Source organism: Capra hircus, chromosome 13 (assembly GCF_001704415.2).
Source record: "Capra hircus breed San Clemente chromosome 13, ASM170441v1, whole genome shotgun sequence".
Taxonomy (NCBI): domain Eukaryota; kingdom Metazoa; phylum Chordata; class Mammalia; order Artiodactyla; family Bovidae; genus Capra; species Capra hircus.
In genome coordinates this window covers 54,612,047-54,637,111 of record NC_030820.1, presented here as the reverse complement: position 1 = coordinate 54,637,111, position 25,065 = coordinate 54,612,047, and the positions used below count along the sequence as shown (strand labels likewise).

General features: G+C 50.7%; 1 protein-coding gene across 1 annotated transcript in view; it reads left to right on the top strand.

Moving 5' to 3' along the window:
- CDH4 (cadherin 4) overlaps positions 1-25,065 on the top strand; it is a 479,406-nt gene that overhangs the window by 337,736 nt on the left and 116,605 nt on the right. The window contains exon 3 of the mRNA XM_018057599.1: positions 10,041-10,267. Coding sequence (XP_017913088.1) covers positions 10,041-10,267 — 227 coding nt within the window. The remainder of the gene's footprint in view (positions 1-10,040; positions 10,268-25,065) is intronic.

The following is a 25,065-nucleotide window of genomic DNA, read 5'->3' as shown; positions in this document are numbered from 1 at the left end:
GCAGCATGAGAACTCTCAGTTGCACCCTGTGAGATCTAGTTCCCTGACCAGGGATCAGACCCAGGACCCTTGCATTGAGAGCATGGATTGTTAGCCAACAGACCACCAGGGAAGTCCCCATAGACTTCTTTTGTTATTTTTTTTATTTAAATTTATTTTAATTGGAGGCTAATTACTTTACAATATTGTATTGGTTTTGCCATACATCGACATAAATCCGATACACGTGTTCCCCATCCTGAACCCCGCCTCCCACCTCTCTCCCCGGACCATCCCTCTGGGTCACCCCAGTGCAACAGCCCCAAGCATCCTGTATCCTGTATTACTTATTTTTCTTTATTTGTTTGACTGTGCCAGGTCATAATTGCAATATGCAGAATTTTTGGTTGTGGCATTCGAACCCATAGTTGCAGCATGTGATGTCTAATTCCCTGACCAGGGTTCAAACCAGGCCTCTTGCGTTGACAACATGGATTGTTAGCCAGTGGACCACCAGGGGAAGTCCCCATAGACTTCTCTTCTTAACAGTCAAAAACCACCTCCATTTTTCCAAAGAATCAAATGGACTCCAGGAATTTTGATGAGAGAGCAAAAAATCTGGGCAGGGCCATGCCCCTAGGGTCAACTCCCAATTTCTGGAGCACCCCCCATCATCCTTGGCTATTAGCAAGGCTCCTACATTCTCGAGATCAGATATGGACCACAGGCCCCTTCCCCCTTCCAGTGACACTGGGCTCTTAGGGGAAGAACATCCCTCATGGCCTAAATCTCTAAGCATGGGAATGACATGGGCGTGGTCAGTCACTCATCGTGCTGTCCTCCAGCTGTGATCTGGGCATCTCCCACACCTGGCACTCTGCAGGCCAGTCCGCAGGTCTGCGGCCAGATTCACCAGCGTCACCCCTGCTGGCTCTCTGTGAGTGCAGACAGAAGGACCGCCAACCTCCTCTTTCATCAGGGTTGGGACTGCCTCTTTCATCAGAGGATCCCCCCAACTTAAGGGCTTCGGGCTCCATTCTGATGGGGCGTCAGTAGGATTTACTAACAAGGAGCTCAGACCTCGGTCCTGACGACCACTGCAGAAGGAAGGTCTGTGTAAATAACCTTCCTGGGATCTGGAGTTACTGCCTTTCCCCACCTCTCCAAGCCCTCTGTCTCCTGAGACACCTGCACCTCTATCTTCCTCAACAAAGGACTGTTAATTAGTCCCACAACCTAGAGAAATACCCCTCCTACTTGGGCTCAGAACCATTCTGAAAGTGAAGCCTTGTGATGCAGTCCCAGCTGTGGTAGGCAGTGTGTGGGGAGACAAGCTCTGCCTCTCCCACCAGCATCCCTGGATTCACAGGGCGTGTGAATCCTCACTTAGGACCCCGGGAGCTCATCAAAGCAGTACTGGGGTGGAGGCACCCTGGAAAACACAGTCACCCAGACCAGGGAGCACGCTTGTTGCCACTTCCACTGATGTTTCCTGGAGAGAAAAATGGATATGAAGTCGGGGTAGCTGGATCACTGCGCTAGATTCATTATAAAAGAAACCCGGGGCAGAGGCAGGTTTCACGTTGCCTGCCATAGACGGAATGGCATCAGAGAGGTTTTGGTGTTTTGTTTTAAAATGGGATTTTTAACATCTCTGAGACAGAGTGTTTCCTCTGGAGAAGATGTGTCTGATGGAGAGTGAATATCCATTTTTTAGTAGACTTTATATTTTGGAGAAGTTTTAGATTCATGGGAAAAGAGAGCAGAAAACAGAGTTCCAGGTGCCCCTCCTCCCTGCAGTCTCCCCTGCTGTTAACACCTCCCCAGGACATTGTTACAACTAGGGGTTTCCCTGGTGCCTCTGAAGATAAAGAATCTGCCTGCAATGTGGGAGACCTGGGTTCAGTCCCTGGGTCAGGAAGATCCCCTGGAGAAGGAAATGGCAACCCACTCCAGTATTGTTGCCTGGAGAATCCCATGGACAGCTTGGCAGGCTACAGTCCATGGGGTCACAAAGAGTCAGACACGACAGCAACAACACCTTCACTTTCACTTATTACAACTAGTGCAGACATGGTTACAGTGGATGGACCTGCACTGACACCTTCCGTCACCCAAAACCCACAGCCAACCTTAGGGTTCCTTCCTGGTGCTGTATGTTCTTTGGGTTTGGACCAATGTGTGATGACATGTATCCACCATTACAGTATCAGAGTATTTCCTCCACATGAAAAATCCTCTGTGCTCTTTTCCTTTTCATCCTTCTCTTCCTCCAACTGCTGGCACCCCCTGATTTTTTAAAAAAATATTTGTTTCTATTTATGTGTGTATTTGACTGTGCCAGGTATTAGTTGCGGCATGAGAACTCTTAGCGGTAGCATATGGGATCTAGTCCCCTGGCCAGGGATTGAACCCACGCCCTCTGTATTGGAAGGCAGAGTCTTGACCACTGGACCATCAGTAAATTCCAGCCCCTGGTTGTTCACTGTCTCCACAGTCCTTCCTTTTCCAGAGTGCCGCGCCGCTGGACTCACACAGTCTGCAGCCAGCTCTGATTGGCTGCTCTCACTATAACATGTGTTTGCGTTTCCTCCACATCTTGTCATGACTTGGTGTATCCCTGGATTCCCATTTTTGAAGCTAAGGGGAATAGAACCCATGCATTTATTCCGATAGCATTTGGAGGAACCCCGCGGCAGGTGCTGGGATTCACAGTGAGGACGGCAGGCCTCGCTCCTGAGGGCCCAGCATACTTGACATGAGTGGTTGGAGCCACATGAGCAGGGCAGCGGCCTTGGGGGAACAAAGGATGGTCCCCCATATCCTGGAGGACAGGGAGCCCTGAAGGGGGGTGATCCCTGGGCAGGAGAGAGCATTCCTGCACACAGAGTGGAGGGAAGCGAAGTGGGTGCAGGGTGGGATGGAACAGGCCTGGGTGGCTGAGCCTCGGACCACAAGGAGGGAGACCACGGGGCAGCTTAGGTGGCCCCTGGGGACACACTTGGACACACAGGACACCTCAGGATTGGCAGCCACTTGAGCAGGTGCAGCAGGTGATGGATGGAAGGAGGGAGCGAGGAGGGAGGCAAACATATTTACTCCTCAGCACAGGCCCAGCTACAAGCTCACCTCTGGCTCATTTGATCTTTCTCAACTCAACTAACAAGAAAAATAATAAAACTAGAGGTTTCATGATCGTAGCTCAAGTCTCCAGCACCCCAGACGCAGCCCGCTGCCCCCATAAATGTCAGCACGCTGGTGCCGGTGCCGACAAGGAAGCAGATCGGGGGTAGCCCGTTCCCAGCACACTAGCGCCCCCTTCCTCTCAGGGAGCGAGCAATGAAAAATGATGAGGGTAGGGGGTTAAATGAAATCCTCCTGGCTGGGGGGGCTGCCGTGCCTCCTTTCGGGGTGCCATGCATTCTCGGCAGATGCTGTGGATAAGCATGGCTGCACCTGTCTGCTGTGAGTTAGCAAGATGGGCATGGGGGATGGAAAATTCTCCTAAGAAAGGGTTTTGCACTGTCCTGGAAAAAGAAAAGAAGCGGGTCTCTGCTGTTTAGCCCAGGGCTTAATTATGGGGCTGCACACAAGGAGCAACTTGGACTCACCAGAGCCAGGGCCCCACACTGCTGAGTCCAGCTTGCGGAATGTGCGGTTTTGACCTGTGAGATGTGCACCAGCTAAAACATCGCAAATGCCTTGCGTTTGGGGTGTTGGTTAGCTGCATTATAAAAGTACCCAGGGCCCGGATGGGAAACGCTGGCGTACGTAATGACTCGGGGCCCATGTAGCACTGGGCTCGGGGGGGATCTGTGGAATTCCTGGAGTGAATGAGTGCATTCCACAATGTCATCTTCTCCCAGCAAGAGTAGTTTGCTTGTTGATAAAATGAAGGGTGGGATAGATGGCTTCTGGGGAGTGTTCCAATCCTGACATCCTAGAGGTCTGAGACACCCCTCGGAGATGCTGGCGACACGGGGATGCCACTGCAGGTTCTTACAGGGGGGCATGGTACCCGGAACGTGGCTCATGCACACAGGCGGCTTCCAGGAGGGCAGCCTGGATGCCCCCTTCCTGAAGCCTTCACCTCCCTCCAGGGCTTAGGTGTGCTCTCCCCTTCTCCCAACTTCTCCAGTGAGGGCAGTACCCCCTCACCCTACCCTCCTCTCTCTCCAACCTGTGCTTGGGCCAGGAAGGGAGGGGCCCTGAGGAGGGGAGCTGGGGTCCTGGGGCGCGGTTATTTACAGGAAGGCTTTGTAGAGCTCTGGGCATGTGGGGCCTGGGGGACTGGGGTTTCCAGGGGCAGAAAGCAGAGAGACCCTTCTCCCTGTCCTTCCAGCAGCCAGAAGGCCCTGGAAACTGCTTTTCAGTGAATTCATACACCATAAATTTCACCATTAACGTGAGCAACAATCCAGCGGCATTCAGTACATTTGAGTGTGAAGCAGTCATCGCCTCTCCCTAGTTCCAACACTTCTCATCCCCTAAAGGAGACCCCATACGTCCTGGCAGACACTCCCCAGCCACCGGCCACCACTCGTCTGCATCTGTGTCTGGTGGCTACAGCTCCAGCCCTCCCAATGGGCAATGGCAAGGGTGACGGTCTCTCGGGGACCCGCAGTAAGCAGGCAGCACTCTGAGGGATAATGGGAGACCCCACAGGGACATAGCCACGCTCAGTGGATGACCCACGAGAGACTCCCTCAGGGGCCCCCAGGACAGGGGAGCAGGGAGTCCTGAGGTTGTGCAGGCACTGCCAGTCTCCTCTCTGCCCCCCGCCCCCACCACGGAGGGCATCCCTACACATCTCCCTGGTGATGCATCCTTGCTGGGTGGGTAGTGAACCACCTACTTGTGGAAGGCTCTCCTGGATTCCTCACTCTTTTTCTTCCTTTTCTCCATCTTTTCCTGGCTCTAGAGTTCCTCTCCTACAAGCAGACATGTGTGAAGTGGGTATAGGGGATACTATGATCCACTGTGGCTAAATTTTGAGGACGTACCTCTGAAGTCACAGCAGTGGGCCTCTAACTCAGTTGACTGGGTGTTTCTATGGCTGGGAAAGGCTGGGATCCTCTCTCAACGTTGGCTCCAAAAGAGGGTGTCACGTTCACTCAAGACAGCCTCTCAGCCTCAAAGGCCACTGGACCTTCCTAGAAACCCCCAGAGTTGGGCGGGGGGTGGTTCTTCCCTCCTGGTGCACTAAGTGTGTACTCAGTCCCTTCGGTCGTGTCCAGCTCTTTGTGACCCCTGTGGACTGTAACCCACAGGTCCCCTCTGTCCGTGGGATTCTCCAGGCAAGAATACTGGAGTGAGTTGCTATGCCCTCCTCCAGGGGACCTTCCTGACCCGGGGATCTAACCCGCTTCTTCTAGGTCTCGGGCACTGGCAGGTGGGTTCTTTGCGACTGACAGGTCACCCCGCTGGCTGAGCACCTTCCTATGTGTTTGCTCTGACTGGTTTACCCGACAGCCCAGCTCCCGCCACAGCGGCTCTCAGTCCTTGAGATTCCGCCCTTCCCCATCTTTGCACATGCTGCCCACCTGGAAGCCCACCCCAGCCCAGGCCTCCTGGAGACCCTCATATCCCTGGAGCTTGGCCGAGGCACCAGATCCTCATCCTGGGAAAACACTCCCCGCTGTGCGTCTCAGTTGGGCTCTCTCAGAACCGGGCTCCTTCCTTCACGCAGAGCCCCCCGCCCTACAACCCCAGGGAGCCACACCCCGTGTGATGACCCGCCCCACCCTGAGCTCCATCTGGCAGAGACGTGCTTCTTGCTCTGACTGTGGCATCTGTAAATCCACACAAACGGATGGATGGATGGCGCTTCCCATAGGAGCTCTGTGTGTGCAGCTGCCTTCTCCAAGGGCCAAAGCCCTTCCAGGGGTGGGCAGAATGCAGGACGCCCTGGGGCGGGGGAGGCCACAGAGATTCCAGCGATAACTCAGTGGGTTCGCATTGGGCGTGTTGGCGGGGACACCACTAGGATGACAGACAGAGACTAACATGTACACAGCACAGAGGAAAACACGCCTCCCTGACAGATGGCTGGCAGGGTGCATCCCTGCCCCTGGTCCCAGCCGGAGGACAACCAGCCCAGGGTGCCCATCAGCCTCCACTTCATTTTCCTGGCTTCCTGGTGAGGGTCAGAGAGGGGAGGCCCCTGGAAGATGAAATCCTGCTCTTGAATTTCCTGGTGTTCAGCCTTTCCCATTGTGTCCATCTAGACAGTTTCCTGGGTGTTTGGTTCTTGCACGTGCTTCTCAAACCATTGACAGTGCTGCTGCTGCTGTAAACTCTGGGCCTTCTCAGCATCAAGTTACATTTCAGGAGCAGAGCGGATGCTGGCGGGTGTCTGTTCTCAAAATAAATAGGGCTTGGGAATGGAATGCAGTCTAAACGGAGAGGCAGGCTCTGGGGGCCAGGCCAGCTGCGGAAGGGGACCTAGGCTCCCAGTTGAGCAAGATGGTCAGAATGTTAAGGGCTGGCTGTCCCCACACCTCCCACAGGGCTCCCCACCCAGGGACCCCCCAGCTTGGCCAGCCCTCTACTAGATTCCACCATCCACACTGCCATTTCCCAGTCACCTCCCACCTGGAGCCTTCACTCTAGGTCTTCCTGGGTAGATCCCCAGAGCCGGGCACCACGGGCCCATGAGTATGTTTGTGCAGTGAATGACTTTGTGTGACTCTGGCCAGTGCCTTTGCTCCCCATCTCCTCGGATGGGTGACATGCCGGGGTGTAAGATGAGCTGGGTTCATCCAGCCAGCCTCTGCCTGCGCCAGCCCTGGTTCACCCTTTGCTGGTGCTCCCAAAGGCCAGTGCTCAGAGCACCTGCTGCTGCTCAGGTCACAGACCCATAGTCCCAGGTGCATCCCCAGGAGGCATGCCAGGGTGGGCATGACTGCAGAGTTCAGCTACACCCAACACAGGCCCTCCACACCCTGGCATCCCAGCAGAGGCACACACATCAGCCCCTACCCCTGGCCCTGTCCTTGGGCAGGTGGCCGAGTCCTCCCCCTAGGACCACCAGGCCTCCCACAGCCCACCACACCTCCAAGGGGACAGAGGCAGCCCGGGCTGTGACTGTGCGTGTTTCATCAACTGGACCTGATTTCTCTCAGGAATCCTCTGCCTCTTGTCAAGTTTGTTTAAAACTAATGGAAGCAATTAGCAGGCCTCGGAGATGTGTGGCCAATCTGGGTTGCGGGGAGCAAGCACACCAGGGGGTCCATATCCCAGCCACGGATGGAAGGAGATGCAATCACCTCTCCAGGCAGTTTTCTCCAATGGAGCCTGGAGGAGGTCATGACCCCGGTGCCTGCAGCTCTGCATAGGTGTTTTCTTCCCACGAGGCTGGAGGACACTCATGCTGGGGTCACAGTATCCAGCCTGGCCCAAGAGGAGTCCATGGGTGTGCACGGCCCGACAGCTTCTGACCCCCAAAAGAGAAGGACTTTACCTGCAGAGAGGAGGTAGACCCCAAAATGAAAAGGAACAAGAGGAGGGAAGTAGGTTGAAGAGGAAGCAAAGAGAGAAAATTGGGCAGGATACGCTGAGGGTGGTAAATGCCTCCACTTGGCTAGCCCCCGGCTACAGCGCCAACTCTGAGCTTCCCAGCCACCAATAAAGAGGCAACTGCCTTGAACACCTCTCCAGGAAAATACAAGTGGGCTCCTGGGTGAAGCATCAGCTCCTGCCCAAGACCCCAGATGTGTCTCAGGGGAGTCTGCCCACTCCCCCACCCACCAAGAGCTCACTTCCCATTTTTATGACAAGATGTAGTGTCTGTAACCTTCTGAGCAATGTTTGCATGTTGAGAAATCTAAACCCACATTTCTTAGGGTTTCAGATGGGCGCTCACTTATTCAGAGCTTAAGCGCCATGAATGCCCCTGGTGTCACGAAAAACAAGCCTTCCTGATCTTTCCCTTTGACAGAGAGATGGTCACCCAGCAGTGCCCAGGAAGGCACTGTCCTGAACTCTCCTCCTTCTGAAAAGCCAGCTCCCCGACTCTGTGTGCGCTTGGAATGGCCCCCAACTTCCCACAGACACATTCCAGCTCCTGCCTCCTCACTGACATGGGCTCGGAGTCTCAGACAAGGTGGTGAAATGAGCCATTGGGTAGAGCTGATCAGCCGGCCTGCAGTGACACAAGCCAGAGGCCAGTTCTGTGTTGTCCCAAAGCCCCTGTGCCTCCTCAGGATTGGAGGGTCCTAGTCAGACCCCGGGGTTGAAATGGTCTTAAAGGCGCCTGCATGGAAAGGCTGGCTTTATCATTGTAGGTCGTGTCTGGTAGTGCCATCTTCAATGTTCTGAGGGTCTCCCATCCACGGAGGATGTCCAACCCCTGCAAGGTCCCTGCTCCTGTGGACGGTGCCCCAACCTTCCTATTGGGGCAGGGCCTACGCAGGTAATTTTTTTTTTTCTGACATCTGCGTCCACACTTCCCTCAAACGCCGCCAAAGCTCTGCACTAATTAAAAAAAAAAAAATACAGCAACACCGTCACTTAATCTGGAAGAAATGCAAACTCCCTGCTGCTGTCCAGTCCCATTAGCAATATTAGAAATTTGCTTTCAGAGAACAAAGGGCTAATTTCTGTACTTCGTGCTAATCTCTGGCAATCACAGCATTGTCATTTTATCTTTGTCAAAGACAATTGAGCATCAGAAATGATTGATCCATTCAGTTTGTTGCTGACTTTAATTTGTATACCGTTGGGCGATGGTACAATGAAAGCAGCCTAGCATTCTCCTGTCACTTGGGAAAGAATGTGACTATTCCCTCCCCAGGGGGCATTTCCCTGGAGCCTCAACCCACTCATCACCTGGATTGCCCTCTTCCACCCGAGGACCTCCTCTGTGAACCCTGGAGTCTGTGCACACGCGGAGACGCCTGGCTCCATCACACTGAAGAGCATTTTTGTATTAAACCCACGAGTGGGAGGTGTCGGTGACTGGGAGATGTCTGGAGTGAAGTATTTGAAACGAGGGAACGTTCATGTTATTTATTATTTCAAGGCAGCCAACAATAAAAGGTGAACCTGGGGGAAACACTCTATCAGAACTAACAATAAGGAGCTTTTTTTAGTTTCTAGAATAAATAGTAATTAAATCATGTAAGCTGTGACAGTGAAATTGCTTAAAAAACCAATCCTCCCACCATAATTGCTGAGATACCCACATTTTTATAAATGTTAGGTAACTTTATCCGTTACTTTCATCAGCAGAATGTGACACTGGCTGTGGGTGCCTCATAATTTACCATGGCTTCAGGTGGCAGCTACAGAAGTACATGGATAAAAAGGCCCTGATGCAGTCCCAGGCAACAGGCCGCTTCCGCTCTGTCTTCTCCTGCAAGGAGGGGGCAGGGGGGCACAAGTGGTCCGGAGATGGAGTCACAGGAGGTGCCTAATGGATGTTTGGGGTCAGTAGACCGTCCACCTTACATGCCTGCTTCCAGGTCATGAGAAAGCTCCAGCTGCCCAAGGTCACTAGAGAATCCACTGAATGCCACCCCCGTCAACTCAGACTCCAGTTGAGCCCAGAGGTGGTAGTTAAGTTGGGGAGAGGGGGATGAGTTTGCAGAGATGAGAACAGCTATGCGTCAGAGAGAATGAAGCAAGTTCCTTGTGTTTTGTTGTTGTTCCTTTTTCTAAGGCCTCAGCTGATTCCCGGGAGGTAGAAATAAAAACCCCTGGACCTCCCTGGAGGCTCAGTGATAAAGAATCCACCTACAATGAAAGAGAGGCAGATTCGATCCCTGTGTTGGGTGGATCCCTGGAAGAGGAAATGGCATTCCACTCCAGTGTTCTTGCTCGGAGAATCCCCTGGACAGAGAAACCTGGAGGGCTACATACAGTCCATGGGGTCGTGGAGTCAGACACAGCTAAGCGCACACAGAGATAAAACTCAGTACCTGAAGGTCAAGCAATCAGTTAAATAACCGCTTTCTCACCCATATTAGAGACCGAGGACTGCAGCTGAACATAAGCTCTGAGCAGACGCCTGCCCGCCAGGCTTTCCCACCCACCCTGACCTTATCCCCTTTCTCTTGCAGTCAAGTTCAGCAGCTGCCTGGGGACCAAGGGGACGCACTATGAGACCAACAGCATGGACTTCAAGGTCGGGGCCGACGGAACAGTCTTCGCCACCCGGGAGCTGCGCATCCCCTCCGAGCAGGTGGCCTTCACCGTGACGGCGTGGGACCACCAGACGGCTGAGCGCTGGGACGCTGCAGTGAGGCTGCTGGTGGCCCAGACCTCGTCCACGCACTCCGGACACAAGGTGAAGCATGACTGCACGCAGGGAGGGCCTGGGCACATGTCCTTCCTCCTCAGGTGGCTGAGCGGAGCCTGATTGGCAGAGGCAGACACCTGAGTGGGTGGCACAAGGCTTGGGGGCGACCTCTGACCTCCTGCCTTCCCAAGCAGGGCTGCTCACAGGCCCCCATCAGCTTGGGGCACGGTCATCAGCACCCTGACGGTCAGTTCCTTTGCGAACAAGGGCCTCATGGCTCCATTTCTCATTGGGCACCTCTCCTGCCTAACCTTGTCGCCCCTCAGCCTGAGGGCTCCCGAGGCCTAGAGGAACGAGAAGTAAGACAGAGGCCACATGGCTGGCCGGGCAAGGCAGGCAGGGTAGCTGGTGTGAGACTGATTCAGAGAGAGAGGAGGGGGAGGAACGGGAGGAGGGAGGGGGGAGGGCACACTTCACATAAACACACACCAGCGCATGTCCCCAGGCCCCAGCCCTCCCTCTGACTTCCCCTCTAACTTAGCTTCGTGGCTGTGTTGATAGGATGGGAGGGGTGAATTCACCTTCCCCCAACCGCCCCCGCATCCTGAAAGACCTCTCCACCCTGTGTGCCCCAGGACTCCAGGTCCAGACCCCTCAGCCCCCAGAAATGCCCACGTTAGGTTTCCTGAGTCTGCGGGGACCAGCTCTGCTCACCTTGGCCTGCATTTCAGCAGCTGTGTTGGCCTCAGGCTGGGGGCTGCTAGGTCAGCAGAGAAATTGCGGCCCAGAGGACCCGCATGGTGGGTCCAACTGCACGTCCATCTACACGAAGGTGGACCTATAGGGAGGGAGAACCCTTGAGAGGCCTTGTGGCCGTTGGTGTTATGATAAGCATGTGGTTCAATAGAAAAGACACACAGCAGGTAAAGCAGGACAGGCCGTCAGGACAGCATCCAGGGGTATTCCTTCAGGAAGGGCCCACAGGAAGTGGAGGGTTAGACCAGATTGACCAGATGCCTTTCTGTAGATTTGCCCAGAACCTCACAGGACTAAAGTGCTCAGCAAACCCCAGTGGGACACAGTCTAAGTTTCCCCAAACCTATTTGACAAAGAAACCTTCTTTATGGGAAATTTTTCAAGGCAGGTGTTCTGAGGAACTCACTTTGGAAAACTGGGGCTGTGTTTCATTTTTGTCTTATTTTTAAGCCATATGGTTAAACCACCAGGAGGTGATTTAGGTTAGAAAATCAGTGACTCGGTGGCTAGCCTTATCCTGGGAGGTGGGCTGACACCTTTGCTGATGACATCTTGGGTGCCCTCGGGGGTGTGCTGAACTAGCTAGGTATTGAAACACACTTCTAACAGGGGTGCCCCTCAGACCATGAGTCTCACCTTGAGGATGTTGAAAATCCTGAGATGGATGTGGTTTTCCATCCCTTCCTGAGTGATCATGACCAGCCACGCCATGGTGGGCAACATGGCCCTCATGGAGGCCCCCTCCCCGCCAGGGCTGAGCCAAGGGCAGCAGTAGAAGGCTTACATCTCGATTGCAATGGCAATGCGGAAACGGAAACAGTGCCTTGTGGCCAAGGAGCAGGGCTCTCTAAAGCCCATGGATGGCCTCAGATAAGAGGCACTAATTAAAAACAGAATGACACCGTCTGTCAAGCATGTTAATGACGTGATTTCTGAGGCAGTTAATCCCCTGATCTTCCAAGAAGGTGACTGCAATTAGACAATCACCAGGATGCGTGCACCTCCAACCCCATGGCAGGCGGGGCCAAGAAGCACCTGATCTGCAGATTCCATGTCCCAGGTTAAGGGCATCTGTGGGGTGACTATGGGGCCGCACCCTGAACAGATGACACGCGACCGTGTAGGCAGTGGGCACGTCCCTGCCACCCACCTGAGCCGGTCCTTCCTTGTTTATTTCCCATCACCTTCGTTGCTAAGGGCTCCGTGCTTCCTATCTTCAAACCCAAAGAGCCTTGCCCTAACTTTCTAGGACCCTCCCCTAAGTGTGTCCACATCAATCCTCACAACATCTGCCAAAGTGGACACTGTCACTATCCCTGCTTTACAGGTGGGGAAGCTGAGCTGTGTGACTGCAGCCTCTTGCTACATGGGAGAACTGATGTTCTGGAAAGGAGTAAATAAGGGACTTTCTAGGCACAGCTGAGCCCAGCATCATAACAGAGCCTGGCTGCCCTGGGTTGTCTGTCTGGATCAAGCTCCTCCAGCTTACCAGCTGATGTTCTGGGACAAGCATACAACCTCTCTGAGGCTTTGTTACTCTGGAAAATGGGACAGCAACACTGCCTACATCCCACCCAGGGGTGGTTAAGAGGATTATGTGGGATGATGCGAGGTCAGGCAGGGTGCAGACTCTATGAGACCATCGTCCCCAAAGAGGTGAAAAATAGTAGGTCTTCTTGCTGTCATTGGCATGGTCCCAGCCCTCTGAGTCCTTTGCTCGTCTCGGCCACGGGGTCCTCACCAGGGTGGTGCCTGGGAGGACAGGGAGGAGCGCCGGTGTGGGACACTGGCTGATGCACCCTTACAAAGCAGGGCCGGCCTTTGAACAATGTCACTCTGTGTAAATGGATTGAGGTGATCCAGATGGCTGGTGTCCTTAGCCACCTGCCAGAAGCAAATGTCAATCTTCTCCAGGGGAAGGTATCATGCCAGACCTCAAATTATATCTGTCTTCTTTTGTATACAATTTCTAGCACTCAACCGAAAATGACTGGAGGAACAAGATAAGATAACTAAAAATTAAGAGGAAAAGCAGATAATAATCAAAGACCGATGGGGTAGATTTACAATTATATTGTTAATTGTAATCATTAAAAATAGATTAACTCTTGTACTTGGAAAAAAACAAACTGACAATATATTTTTCAAAATCTATCCATACGCAGCTTACAGGGCTTCCCTTATAGCTCAGTCAGTAAAGAATTTGCCTGCAATGCAGGAGACCTTGGTTCGATTCCTGGGCCAGGAAGATCCCCTGGAGAAGGAAATGGCAAATGGCAACCCATTCCAGTATTCTTGCCTGGAGAATCCCATGGACAGAGGGGTACCTGGCAGGCCACAGTCCAAGGAGTCTACAGTCCATGGAGTTGCAAGAGTAGGACACGACTTAGCGACTAAACCGCCACCAGGCAGCTTACAAAAGATATATCTAGAAAGCGTAAGGATACAGGAAAGCTTGACGTAAGAGCATGGGGCAGGGAAACACCAGCCAAATAAACAAGTATGAAATCAATGGTAGATTTTAACTAGCATCCGTGAGTAGACAATAGAACATGCAGACAAACTCTCAGTAAGGAGACAGAAGATCAGAAGCACAGAATTAAGAAGTCTGACCTTGGTAAAATGTACATAAAGCACAGAAACCAACTGCTGCTAAACACAGATTGTTTACAAGTATACTCAGAATACTTACAAAAATTAGCCAAACGTCAAGCAAACATCAAAATGCTTCAGAAGTTTAGAATCAAAATGTAGTTTCTGTTCTTCTTACCACAGAGCAATTAAACTAGAAATCGATAAAAAGGAAAATTACTGAAAAATCCCCATAGATTTGGAAGTTAAGTAAATGCCTTCTTATTAACCCTTGGGTAGAAAATAAATCACATGGAAATGGGAGATTGTTTTGAACTGAGTAATAAAACTAGTTGGGACGTATTAATCACTGAAGTCATGCCAGATGGAAATGTTTAGCCTTAAATACATATATTAGAAGATAAAGACTGCAAAAAATCAGCAATTTTAACACTTATCTCAAGAAATTATAAAAATGAGAAATGAAATACAAAGTAGAAAGAAGGGAACAGTAAAACAAAGAGGAGAATATAATGAAACAGAAAATAATAGAATCAACAAAGACAGAAGTCGGCTCAGTTAGACTAAGAAAAAACCTGAAAATAATTCCTATCTAGAATGACAAGAGAATCTCAGGACCAATCACACAGACATTAGAAGGGTCACTTGAGGACATTATATACAATTTATACCAATATATTTGAAAACAAAGATGGAATAGATAACATTCTAGAATATAAAATTTACCAAAATTAACATGAAAGGAACATCTGAACTGTTTTATTATTGTGAATAAAGTTTTAGTTCAGATTTTTATCACACACAAAAAATTACTCTCACCATGATGGCTCCACTGATAAGTTTTACCCAAGCCAAAAGGAGTTAAAACTCATCCTACAAGAGAGATGGCTTCCCCAACCAAATGGGGACCATGTTGAGACCAACAGGAACTTTTCCCAAAGCCAGCAAGGACCTTGAAAGAACCATGAGAAAGAGGATCGTTACATGCCTGTCCACTCAGAATAGATGGGAAAAAAACCTAAGCAAAATTTTAACACACGTGAATCCCCCCATGTTTACATGGGATAAACAATGGCCACATTCATCTGTTTCAAGAAATCAAGATTTGGTTTAACACTTAAACATTAATCCAAGTAATGCAAAATAGAATAAACATCACATGATCATCTGAAGAGTGATTATTAAATTTAACTTCCATTCAAGATGAAACTGTTCAGCTAATGAGGAAAAGAAACCATTCTTAATCTCACAAAGAGTATATATAGCAAACATCTGAACTACAGTTGGAATACGCAAAGCCTTCCCTGACTTCAAAAATAGGGCAAGGACACTCTTACACCACACACCAGAGTTGCAAGCCAGTGAGTTTAGGCAAGAAAAAGAAATCAGAATAAACAGAACTAGCATTATGTGTAGCTTACATAATTGTGAATGTAGAAAATCCAAAATATTCTATGGCTAATTTATTGGAATTAATGAATGATGTTAGCAAGGATGCTGAATGTAAAAGCAATTGCACCTCTACAGACTGCAGGAGATAGTTAAAGACAGGGAAGCCTGGCATGCTGCAGTACATGGGGTCGAAATTTGGACACGACTGAGCAACTGAACAACAACAGACCAGGAATAGTTAGAAAATACAATCTGAACCAGATACCGATTACAACTGCATTAATTATACAAGACCCTTACGTATTACTGAGAGCAATTTTTTTCTCTTTGGCTGTACTCTGCAGCTTGTGGGATGTTAGTTCTTACACCAGGGATTGAACCCAGCTCCTCGGCAGTGAGAGCATGAAGTCCTAACCACTGGATCACCAGGGAATTCCCTACATATTACTGAGAACACTTAAAGATCTTTGAAAATAGAGGGATACACCCTGTTCATAAGTGGCTTAATGTTATGGTGATGTCAGTTCTACCCAAAGGTTTCTATAGATTTAACACAATCCCAGCAAAAATCCAACACGTTTTTTTTTCTTTTTTTTTTTTTTAGTTTTTTATTTTTTAAATTTTAAAATCTTTAATTCTTACATGCGTTCCCAAACATGAACCCCCCTCCCACCTCCCTCCCCACAACATCTCTCTGGGTCATCCCCATGCACCAGCCCCAAGCATGCTGCACCCTGCGTCAGACATAGACTGGCGATTCAATTCTTACAAGATAGTATACATGTTAGAATGCCATTCTCCCAAATCATCCCACCCTCTCCCTCTCCCTCTGAGTCCAAAAGTCCGTTATACACATCTGTGTCTTTTTTCCTGTCTTGCATACAGTGTCGTCATTGCCATCTTCCTAAATTCCATATATATGTGTTAGTATATTGTATTGGTGTTTTTCTTTCTGGCTTACTTCACTCTGTATAATCGGCTCCAGTTTCATCCATCTCATCAGAACTGATTCAAATGAATTCTTTTTATCGGCCGAGTAATACTCCATTGTGTATATGTACCACAGCTTTCTTATCCATTCATCTGCTGATGGACATCTAGGTTGTTTCCATGTCCTGGCTATTATAAACAGTGCTGCGATGAACATTGGGGTACACGTGTCTCTTTCAATTCTGGTTTCCTCGGTGTGTATGCCCAGCAGTGGGATTGCTGGGTCATAAGGTAGTTCTATTTGCAATTTTTTAGGGAATCTCCACACTGTTCTCCATAGTGGCTGTACTAGTTTGCATTCCCACCAACAGTGTAGGAGGGTTCCCTTTTCTCCACACCCTCTCCAGCATTTATTGCTTGCAGATTTTTGGATCGCAGCCATTCTGACTGGTGTGAAGTGGTACCTCATTGTGGTTTTGATTTGCATTTCTCTAATAATGAGTGATGTTGAGCATCTTTTCATGTGTTTGTTAGCCATCCGTATGTCTTCTTTGGAGAGATGTCTATTTAGTTCTTTGGCCCATTTTTTGATTGGGTCGTTTATTTTTCTGGAATTGAGCTGCATAAGTTGCTTGTATATTTTTGAGATTAGTTGTTTGTCAGTTGCTTCATTTGCTATTATTTTCTCCCATTCAGAAGGCTGTCTTTTCACCTTGCTTATATTTTCCTTTGTTGTGCAGAAGCTTTTAATTTTAATTAGATCCCATTTGTTTATTTTTGCTTTTATTTCCAGAATTCTGGGAGGTGGATCATAGAGGATCCTGCTGTGATTTATGTCTGAGAGTGTTTCTTTGCTTTTCTATAGAAAGGCTAAGAGCTGACTTTAAATTTTTAAAGAAAAATACAAAGGGCTTCCCTGGTGGCTCAGTGGTAAAGAATCTGCCTGCAATTCAGGAGACACAGGAGACGTAGGTTCAATCCCTGGTTTGGGAAGATCCCTGGAGGAGGGCTTGGCAACCCACTCCAGTGTTCTTGCCTGGAGAATCCCATGGACAGCGAAGCCTGGTGGGCTACAGTCCATGGGGCCTCAAAAAGTTGGACACAACTGAATGACTGAGCACGCTTGCAGGAATAATCTAGAATGACACAAAAATGGGAGGCCCGGGTGCTTCAGACATCAAGACTCCGAATAAACCACACCAGTTTCTCAGCCTCACCACTGCTGGCATTTGAGGCCAGATCATCTCTGATGTGGGGCAGCCCTGTGCACTGTGGGATGTTTGCCAGCATCCCTTGCCCCCCTCCAGATGCTAGCAGCACCCCACCACCCCTGTTTGCAACAAAGCTGTCTCATGTCATCCTCAGATGTTCCCCAGGAGCCCCATCTGAGAGCCACAGAACTACAGTCATTAGATGGCACTGTTTGAGATCAAACAAATGGAACAGAATAGTACAGAAAAAAATATTTAACATTTTGGAAAGTCTTATCTTCATGGAAGGCTTCCCTGATAGCTCAGTTGGTAAAGACTCCGTCTTCAATGCAGGAGACCCCAGTTCAATTCTTGGGTCAGGAAGATCCTCTGAGAAGGGATAGGCTCAGCTGATGAAGAATCCGCCTCCAGTGCAGGAGACCTGGTTTGATCCCTAGGTTGGGAAGATCCCCTGGAGAAGGGAAAGGCCACTCCAGCATTCTGGCCTGGAGAATTCCACAGACTGTATAGTTCATGGAGTTGCAATGAGTGGGACACAACTGAGCAACTCACTTTCACTTTCATCTTCATGGAGGTTTAACTTTTATACAACAAAATTCGCCAACTTCACGTAAATGACTTGATTTACCTCGTCAAATACACACGGTGCCAACACTGGATTTTTTATGAGTGGCGCTGGATGGCAGAGGCCAGTAAATTGCAGCTCACAGGTCACATCTGACCTGCCACCTGCCTGCTGAGGCCTGCAAGCTAAGAATGGTTTCTGTAATTTCAAATGGTTGTATAAGCACTTAAATTAATATCCTCGACTTTGCTTCTTGACCTGCAATGTCTAAAATATTTAACTGTGTGACCCCTTAATAAAAAAAAATTGCCAAGCCTACTTAGAATAGTGGAGGAGGACTGTCTTTTCCGTAAGTGATGCTGGGCTAATGGGGTACCCGAAAGGGGAAAAGTCAAGTGACCCCTTTGTTGTGCTTAGTCGCTCAGTCATGTCCAAGTCCTTGCAACCCCATGGACTGCAGCCTGCCAGGCTCCTCGGTCCTGGGGATTCTCCAGGCAAGAATAATGGAGTGGGTTGCCGTGCCCTCCTCCAGGGGATCTTCTCAACCCAGATTTCCCTCATTACAGGCGGATTCTTTACCATCTGAGCCACCAGGGAAGTCCCAACTGACCCCTACCCCCATGCTACACCCCGATCAGTTCCAGGTGGATTGTAACTCTGAGTGTGCAAGACAAAGCAGACAAATAGAAGAGAATTGGGAGTGATGTGTGAGGAAAGCTTTCTTATATGTGATGAAGCACAGAGACTACAGCAAAGGTTGATGATTTGACTTCATGAAAAATGAGAATCTACTTATCACTACTTAAGAAAGCAGAAAGACTGTAAAGCAATTATCCTTCAATTAAAAATAAATAATTTTTTAATGATTGACAAAGAGGCACATCCTGAATATAGAAGAGTGTGCAAGCTCGGTCGTGTCCGACTCTTTGTGACCCTGTGGACTGTAGCCCACCAGGCTCCTCGGTTCATAGGGTTTTCCAGGCAAGAATACTGGAGTGGGTTGCCATTTCCTTATCCGCCTGAATATAGAGAGAGCATCACTATGTAAAGACAAATAAGCTGATAGGAGAAAAATTAAAAAACAACAAGCTGTCCATGAAAGAGGAGAGTCTGGTGGTGGGTCAGTGTGAAGACATGTCAACCTCAGCAGGGCAATGCAAATAAAAGCCAAAACCTACCAGAATGACTAGCCTTCAAAAGACTGGCAGTACCAATTCTCACATTGGTGAGAACGCAGAGAAACGGCATTCCCATGTGCTTGGTGGGGATGCATTATGGTACAGCCTCTCCAATAACAATCAGCATTTTCCATTTAAATCTGAATATACCTCTGCCTAGTTGAGAGGAAAACTGTTTCTCTTCTCACACCTCTGACACCAAAGCTATAGGTTTTCCACCCCAGCCAATCCTCTGACTTTCCATGGACACCAACTGGGTGTTCTCTAGTGTATTTCAATTCTGACCCTCGCAGCCCGGAGTCAGCACAGACCATGAGGCTCAGGGCTCCATCCACAAGCCCACTTCCCATCACATGTGGGTCACAAGGGGTGAGTCTCCTCCTGGTTACTCGCTCCTGTCCAACTCAGTTCTCACCACTCACACCTCTGGCCAATCATTTGCTATAAAGGTTCACAGAACTGGGCGCAGCACACACTTACTCTTCCTGGTTTATCATGAAGGAATGTCCAGGTCAAGCACTACGTAGGGGGACGTCCAAATGCAAGGGCTTCTATCCCCGTGGTGATGGGTGCACCACCCTCCTGCCACATGGATGTGTTCACCAACCCAGAAGTTCTCCACACCCCAGAGCTCAAGGATTTTCATGGATGTTTCATCCCGCAGGCAGGATCCATGAACTCAGCTTCTCAACTCAGCCCCTCTCCCCTCCCCAGTGGATGGAGTGGGCAGGGGGCTGACAGCTCCAAGTTCCTAATCATGACTCAGACTTTCTGGTGACCAGCCCCCTCCAGGAGCCCACCCAGAGTCACTTCACTAGAACAAAAGATGCTCTATCACCCAGGAAATTCCTAGGGATTTAGGAGCCATGGGTAAGGTGCCCCTGTCAATCCATCACTGCAGAGGTTGCAGGGGTTTCAAGAGCTCTGTGTCAGGAATGAGGAGCAGAGACCAAGTGTGTATTTTTCATCATGCCACTGGTTATAGGTACAAGCCCAGAGGAAGTATGTGCCCATTCATACCAAGAGCTCTGCACCAGAATTTGATGAACCTGAAAAGAACCCAAAGGCTCATCAGCACTAGGTTGTTTAAGAACCTGGTGGTGGCTTCGTGCAGCGAAATTCTGTGTAGCAGCAAAAATGAACAGGGAAGGCAAATCCCACAGACATGCATCGAGGGATAGAAGGCCAGGAAATGCAGACTGTGGTCCAGACGTGGACAACATGGAGTGCGTGTACAACCTCACAGAGGAAGCAGGAGGAGGTGGGCCCAGGGGGCTTTGAGGAATGAGTGGGGGACCCGGGCCAGGTGTTCATTCCCGTGTTTGTTTACTGAAGTTGCAAGCTCTTTCCCACAGGTCCTTTATACTTCACAATTTCAAAGCATCTTTTCAGTGCATGCAGAGGGCTTTCTGGCTGGGTTTGGGAAGGTGGGGAGTTCAAGGGGGACTCTGCAAGTGGGAGTTCTGCTGGTAGAAGGTTCTAGAAACACAAAGTGAAAGTGTTAATCACTCAGTCATGTCCGACTCTTTGTGACCCCATGGACTGTAGCCTGCCAGGCTCCACTGTCCGTTGAATTCTCCGGGGAAGAATACTGGAGTGAGTCAGCCATGTCCTTCTCCAGGGGATCTTCCTCACGCAGGGATCAAACCCGGGTCTCCTACATTACAGGTAGATGCCCTGGTCTGATCCACCAGGGAAGTCAAAGGGCCTGCCGCAAAGGAGCCATTTGCAGCGTTTAAAGTCCCAAGAAACTCTCATGAAAGGAGACTTGAGGCGAATCCCCGGAGGAGGGCGCAAAGGGACCCCCTAATTTCCCGGTTCCGTAAATCCCTGCTCTCTCGCGTCAGGTCCCATCAAGCACGGTCTCCCTCGTCCGTTATTTCAGCGACTCTCAGGGAGCGGGCAAAGGCAGCTTTATGATCAGGTGAACCATAAACTCCTGGCAACTTCTTCCTTTCCTCTCCCTTCTTAGCAACCACTTAAAGGCGGTCTTTTTGTGGGTAATACCAGCAGGGCTGGAAGCTGGAAGGTTTTTGTGTGCAGTCTTGCAGGAAAGCTGATAGCAATTCAATTAGAAAATGCAAATGAGGTCACATATTTCCCACGGGAGAGCTGCATCGCCCCCAAGGAATTGGAGCGACGTTCGGCCTCATAGTCGATACTGAGATCAAGTTCTTGCACCCTCGTCATCTGGCTGGCTGTGCAGCACTTGAAAGTGTCAATAGGACCTGTGGGTATAGTTTGCAAAAAAGGAAACTGTTGTTTATGAAACTAATATTAGATTGTAGAGTGTGTCAGCATCTATGAAAGATAAACTCAGTCACGCGTTATCCCGTGCCCAAGCCCAGATGCCAAAGTGCCATCTTTCCCTGGGATTTCCACCTCCCCAAGTGTTGGGCTGAACTGTGCCCCCAGAGTTCCTGTGGGGAAGTCCTAGCCCACAGTTCCTCAGAATGGGACCAGGTTGTCAGACGTAATTAGTTCCAATGAGGTCCTAGGGGCAGAGGGACCCTAATCCTGCAGGACTGGTAAACTTATTAAAGAGGAAAATTGAACACAGACACAGTCCTTGGTGCTTCCCCTATGGTGCAGCAGTAAAGAATCTGCCTGCCAATGCAGGAGATGCAAGTTCAATCCTTGGGCCAGGAAGATCCCCTGAAGGAAGAAATGGCAACCCACTCCAGTCTTCTTGCCTGCAGAATCCCAGGGACAGAGAAGCCTGGCAGGATACCTTCCATGGGGTCGCAAAGAGTCAGATGCGACTGAGTGACTAAGTACAGCACAACGGCACAGTCCCGGGCAGGACCTGTGTGAAGATGAAGACAAGGATGGAGGTGACCTTTCTGCAAAACAAGGACACCGCCAGCCACCAGGCTCCAGGATAGGGGCCTGGAGCGAGCCTCTCACTTGGCCCTGCGGAGGGACTGCCCTTCCCACAGCTGGTCTTGGCCTCCGGCCTCCAGAACCATGACATGAGCGTCTGCCGTGGAAGCCCCTGTCTGTGGTGGGCCCAGGACAGTCATTCACTGGAGATGTCGCCAGGTGGAGACCCGACCCCAGGGGTGGAGACACACATCGTCCGTGTAGCCTCCTGAAGGTGGATGAGAGTTCGGAGCTTCCAGTCCTCTTCCCGCCGCTGCTCGGGTCTCCAGTCCCAGCAGGACATCTTGCCAAGACCACAGGTGTTAAAGCCCCATCCCCACGGTCTGCCTCTGTGAGTAGAAGGAGCCCGTCTGTATCACAGACACTCAGATCTGTGACAGGACACAGAATGGAGAGGACCTGGCTGAGATGCAGTTTCTGAGACACACCGTGCCCCCCAGCAATGAGGCCCTAAGGAAAGGCTGGCCTCCGAGCAGCCCTTCATGAGCGCCAGAGGACCAGCACCCATGCCTTAACCCTATGCTGCCCACTCAGGAGTCTTAACCAAAGGGGGCCAGTGGAGCCTGCCACGCGCAGTGTCACCTAAAGGTCATCAGGTGGAGCCCTGGAAGCAGAGTGTGCATGCACCTTCAGAAAGTAGCAAGACGGTCCTTTTATGCTTTTCCAAAAGGTGGCCTCCACGTGACAGAAACAGCGACTCCCAGTGTGGCCAATACATGAGAGTACGGCCGGCGAGCGAGCACACTGCTGTCCATGCGCCTGTTCTCTGGAGGGTGGCAGCCACATTCATGTGTGATGGCCAGCTTGGTGCTTCAGGCACAGGCTTGACTGCCTGGGGGACTCGAGAAACGAGTGTCCATGTCACAGACCCACACAGACTGCCAGGAAGGAAATCCATAGTGACCACAGCCGGGTGGACCCTCCCAGCGATGGGTGGCCAGTTTTAGACCTCAGTGGGGGCACAGCGCTCCCCAGAAATCCGCAGCTGTTAACTCTGCAAGTGCGAAAGCAGGAGTGAGTTCTAACCCCTGGAAGCTGCACCTTTGCAGTTTTGGAGAGCTCCCGGCTGCCCCAGGGAGAGCAGGAGTGACACGGTGGAAAAGGGCCAACTCAGACCATGTTTCAGGCTGCTGACATCCTTGAACGAGTGTCAGGGTCTGCGTTTTGCAGAGGAGAGGTGTCCAGGGTCCAGGCCCAGGAAGAAATGCATGACAATCACTGGTCACTTTCCCTGGCCTGTCTTGGGAGTGAGGAATGGCCCAGGGCTGGGCCGGTAGAAGGCAGAGGCTGCTGGTCTGTCCAGGGGGCCAGGAGTGCAACATCTGAGTCGAGACTGGAGATAGGAAAAGCAGACAGAGATGGGAGCACCCTCGGGCTAGGGGAGCACCCTTAGGCAGAGCCAAGGTCAGATGGCCCTTCGAGAGGTATTTGTGTCTATTCTAAGATGTGTCGACATTCCAGGGGGAGCTGAGAGTAAGGGTGGGGGGTGGGGCTTTTTCTGCAGCAACCCTGGCTGGGCCAGCACCATGCCCGGCCTGCTTCCTGCTGTGTCTCTGCTGAGAGAGAGGCAAGGAGTGGGCTCCGGTCATGGCTGGTTTACTAAGTGGGCTGAAGGCCCCCAGGGGCTGGCCCGGCTGCCTCTCCCGCCCCATGGGGACCATCCCATCTCACCACTGTCCGTTCCCTGCTCCAGGAGGTCCCACCACCCAGTACCCACCACCTGGATCCTAGCACCTCCCCCCTCTCAGCTTCTCTTTTTCCTGAAAATACGAAAGCCTCAGAGGGCGGAAGCCATCCCCACCCAGCCAAGTCCACCACTCTGCCTCCTTGTTCCCGTGAGGGGACACCTGTCACTTCTGCAGGACACACCCTGCATCCCTCATCGCCTCTCCTGCAGCTGTGCAGGAGCCAAGATGCAAGCACAAACAGGAAGAGACCCTCCCTCAAGACCCACAAAATGCTCGTCCTGACCGAAGCCTTCCAGAATCATCCACGCTGATGAAACGGACCGTTTTTCTCACTAATTGACACCAACGTGAGCGATCCCAACCAGTCCCACCGCTTGCAACTCCAGGAAAAAGTCATACATTTTGGCTTAACTTGCTAATGTAATTTATTTATCTTCTCTTACTGTAATTGTACTTCTTTCTGTAAACTAAAGAGCAATTTCATTTACATTGTTGCTGGCAAAACATAATTGTCCTAATTCTCTAGAGCAGGTCCCCCAGTGGGGCGCTCAGGGCTTCTCCAGGAGGAGAAGCCTGGAGTTTGGGTTGTCACAGAGGGTTGGGGGTGCTCCTGGCATCGTGTGGACCCAAGCACCCTACAAGTGCACAGGACGCCCCCCAGAGCACCCCCTGCTTCCACATGTTGGCAGTGCAGAGAGCCTGGTTTAGAGCCAGGTGGGATCAGGGGGAACTTCTCAGGCCCTGGGAGACACATTATCTTCTGTCCTCGTTTTGCGGGAGACACAAGGCTGGAGAGGGCAAGGGGTGTGCTTTGAGCGTCTGTTAAGAGAAATGAGGTTTTCAAACTACTTGAGAACACAAAGCTTCCCTGAGGATGATGGTGATGGAAACAAATTGCCTGAAGAACCAGGGCTCAGTGGTTCCCCAGGGATGCTCCCACCCCCACAGTCCCTGACCCGTCTGCTTAGGCAACAGTGGCAGTGGTGTCAGAACGGCACAGCCCGGCGACATCCGCCCTCCGCGTCAGGGTTTCACCTTGTGAGTGAGGAGCAGGGAGGCCGAGTTCAGACCCCAGCCGCCGTCACAGCTGTATGAACCTGGCCAGTCCTTGGACCTCTGCCCAAGTATGAGTGACGACCATGTCAGCCCGTCCCTTCCTGGGTTGTTCTGGGTACAAGTGAACGAGGCCGGGGGGTTGGGGAGTCCATCCCATCCCCCACTCCACCCCACTCCTGCATCCCCCACACACCAGGCAGCGAGCACAGAAGTGTTAGCTTCAGACTTTCCTTCCAAATATGGATACACAAGGAAATAATCATGCTGTTTCATGCAGGAGACCTTTCTTTCCATGACTTTTATGGGAATTCTCAAAACAGTCTCCCCTTCTTAGAAGAGATGGGAAGTAAGAAATACCATAGTTGCTTTGAGGGGACAAGGATAGGGCATTGGTCTTCCCCATTGTGTTGTGGATGTAAAAAAAATTCCACTAAGTGCTTTTTCAGAACTAAACTCATGCAAATGTTTGTTTAGAATGGCTCCCATGCTCTATTTGTTAAAGAAGGGAGCTATCTTTCTGTTGTTTTATTTTGTGTTTGTTAAATACCATTTTATTCTGTCGGTCCTTAGCTGCCATGGAAACCAGCCAGAAGGC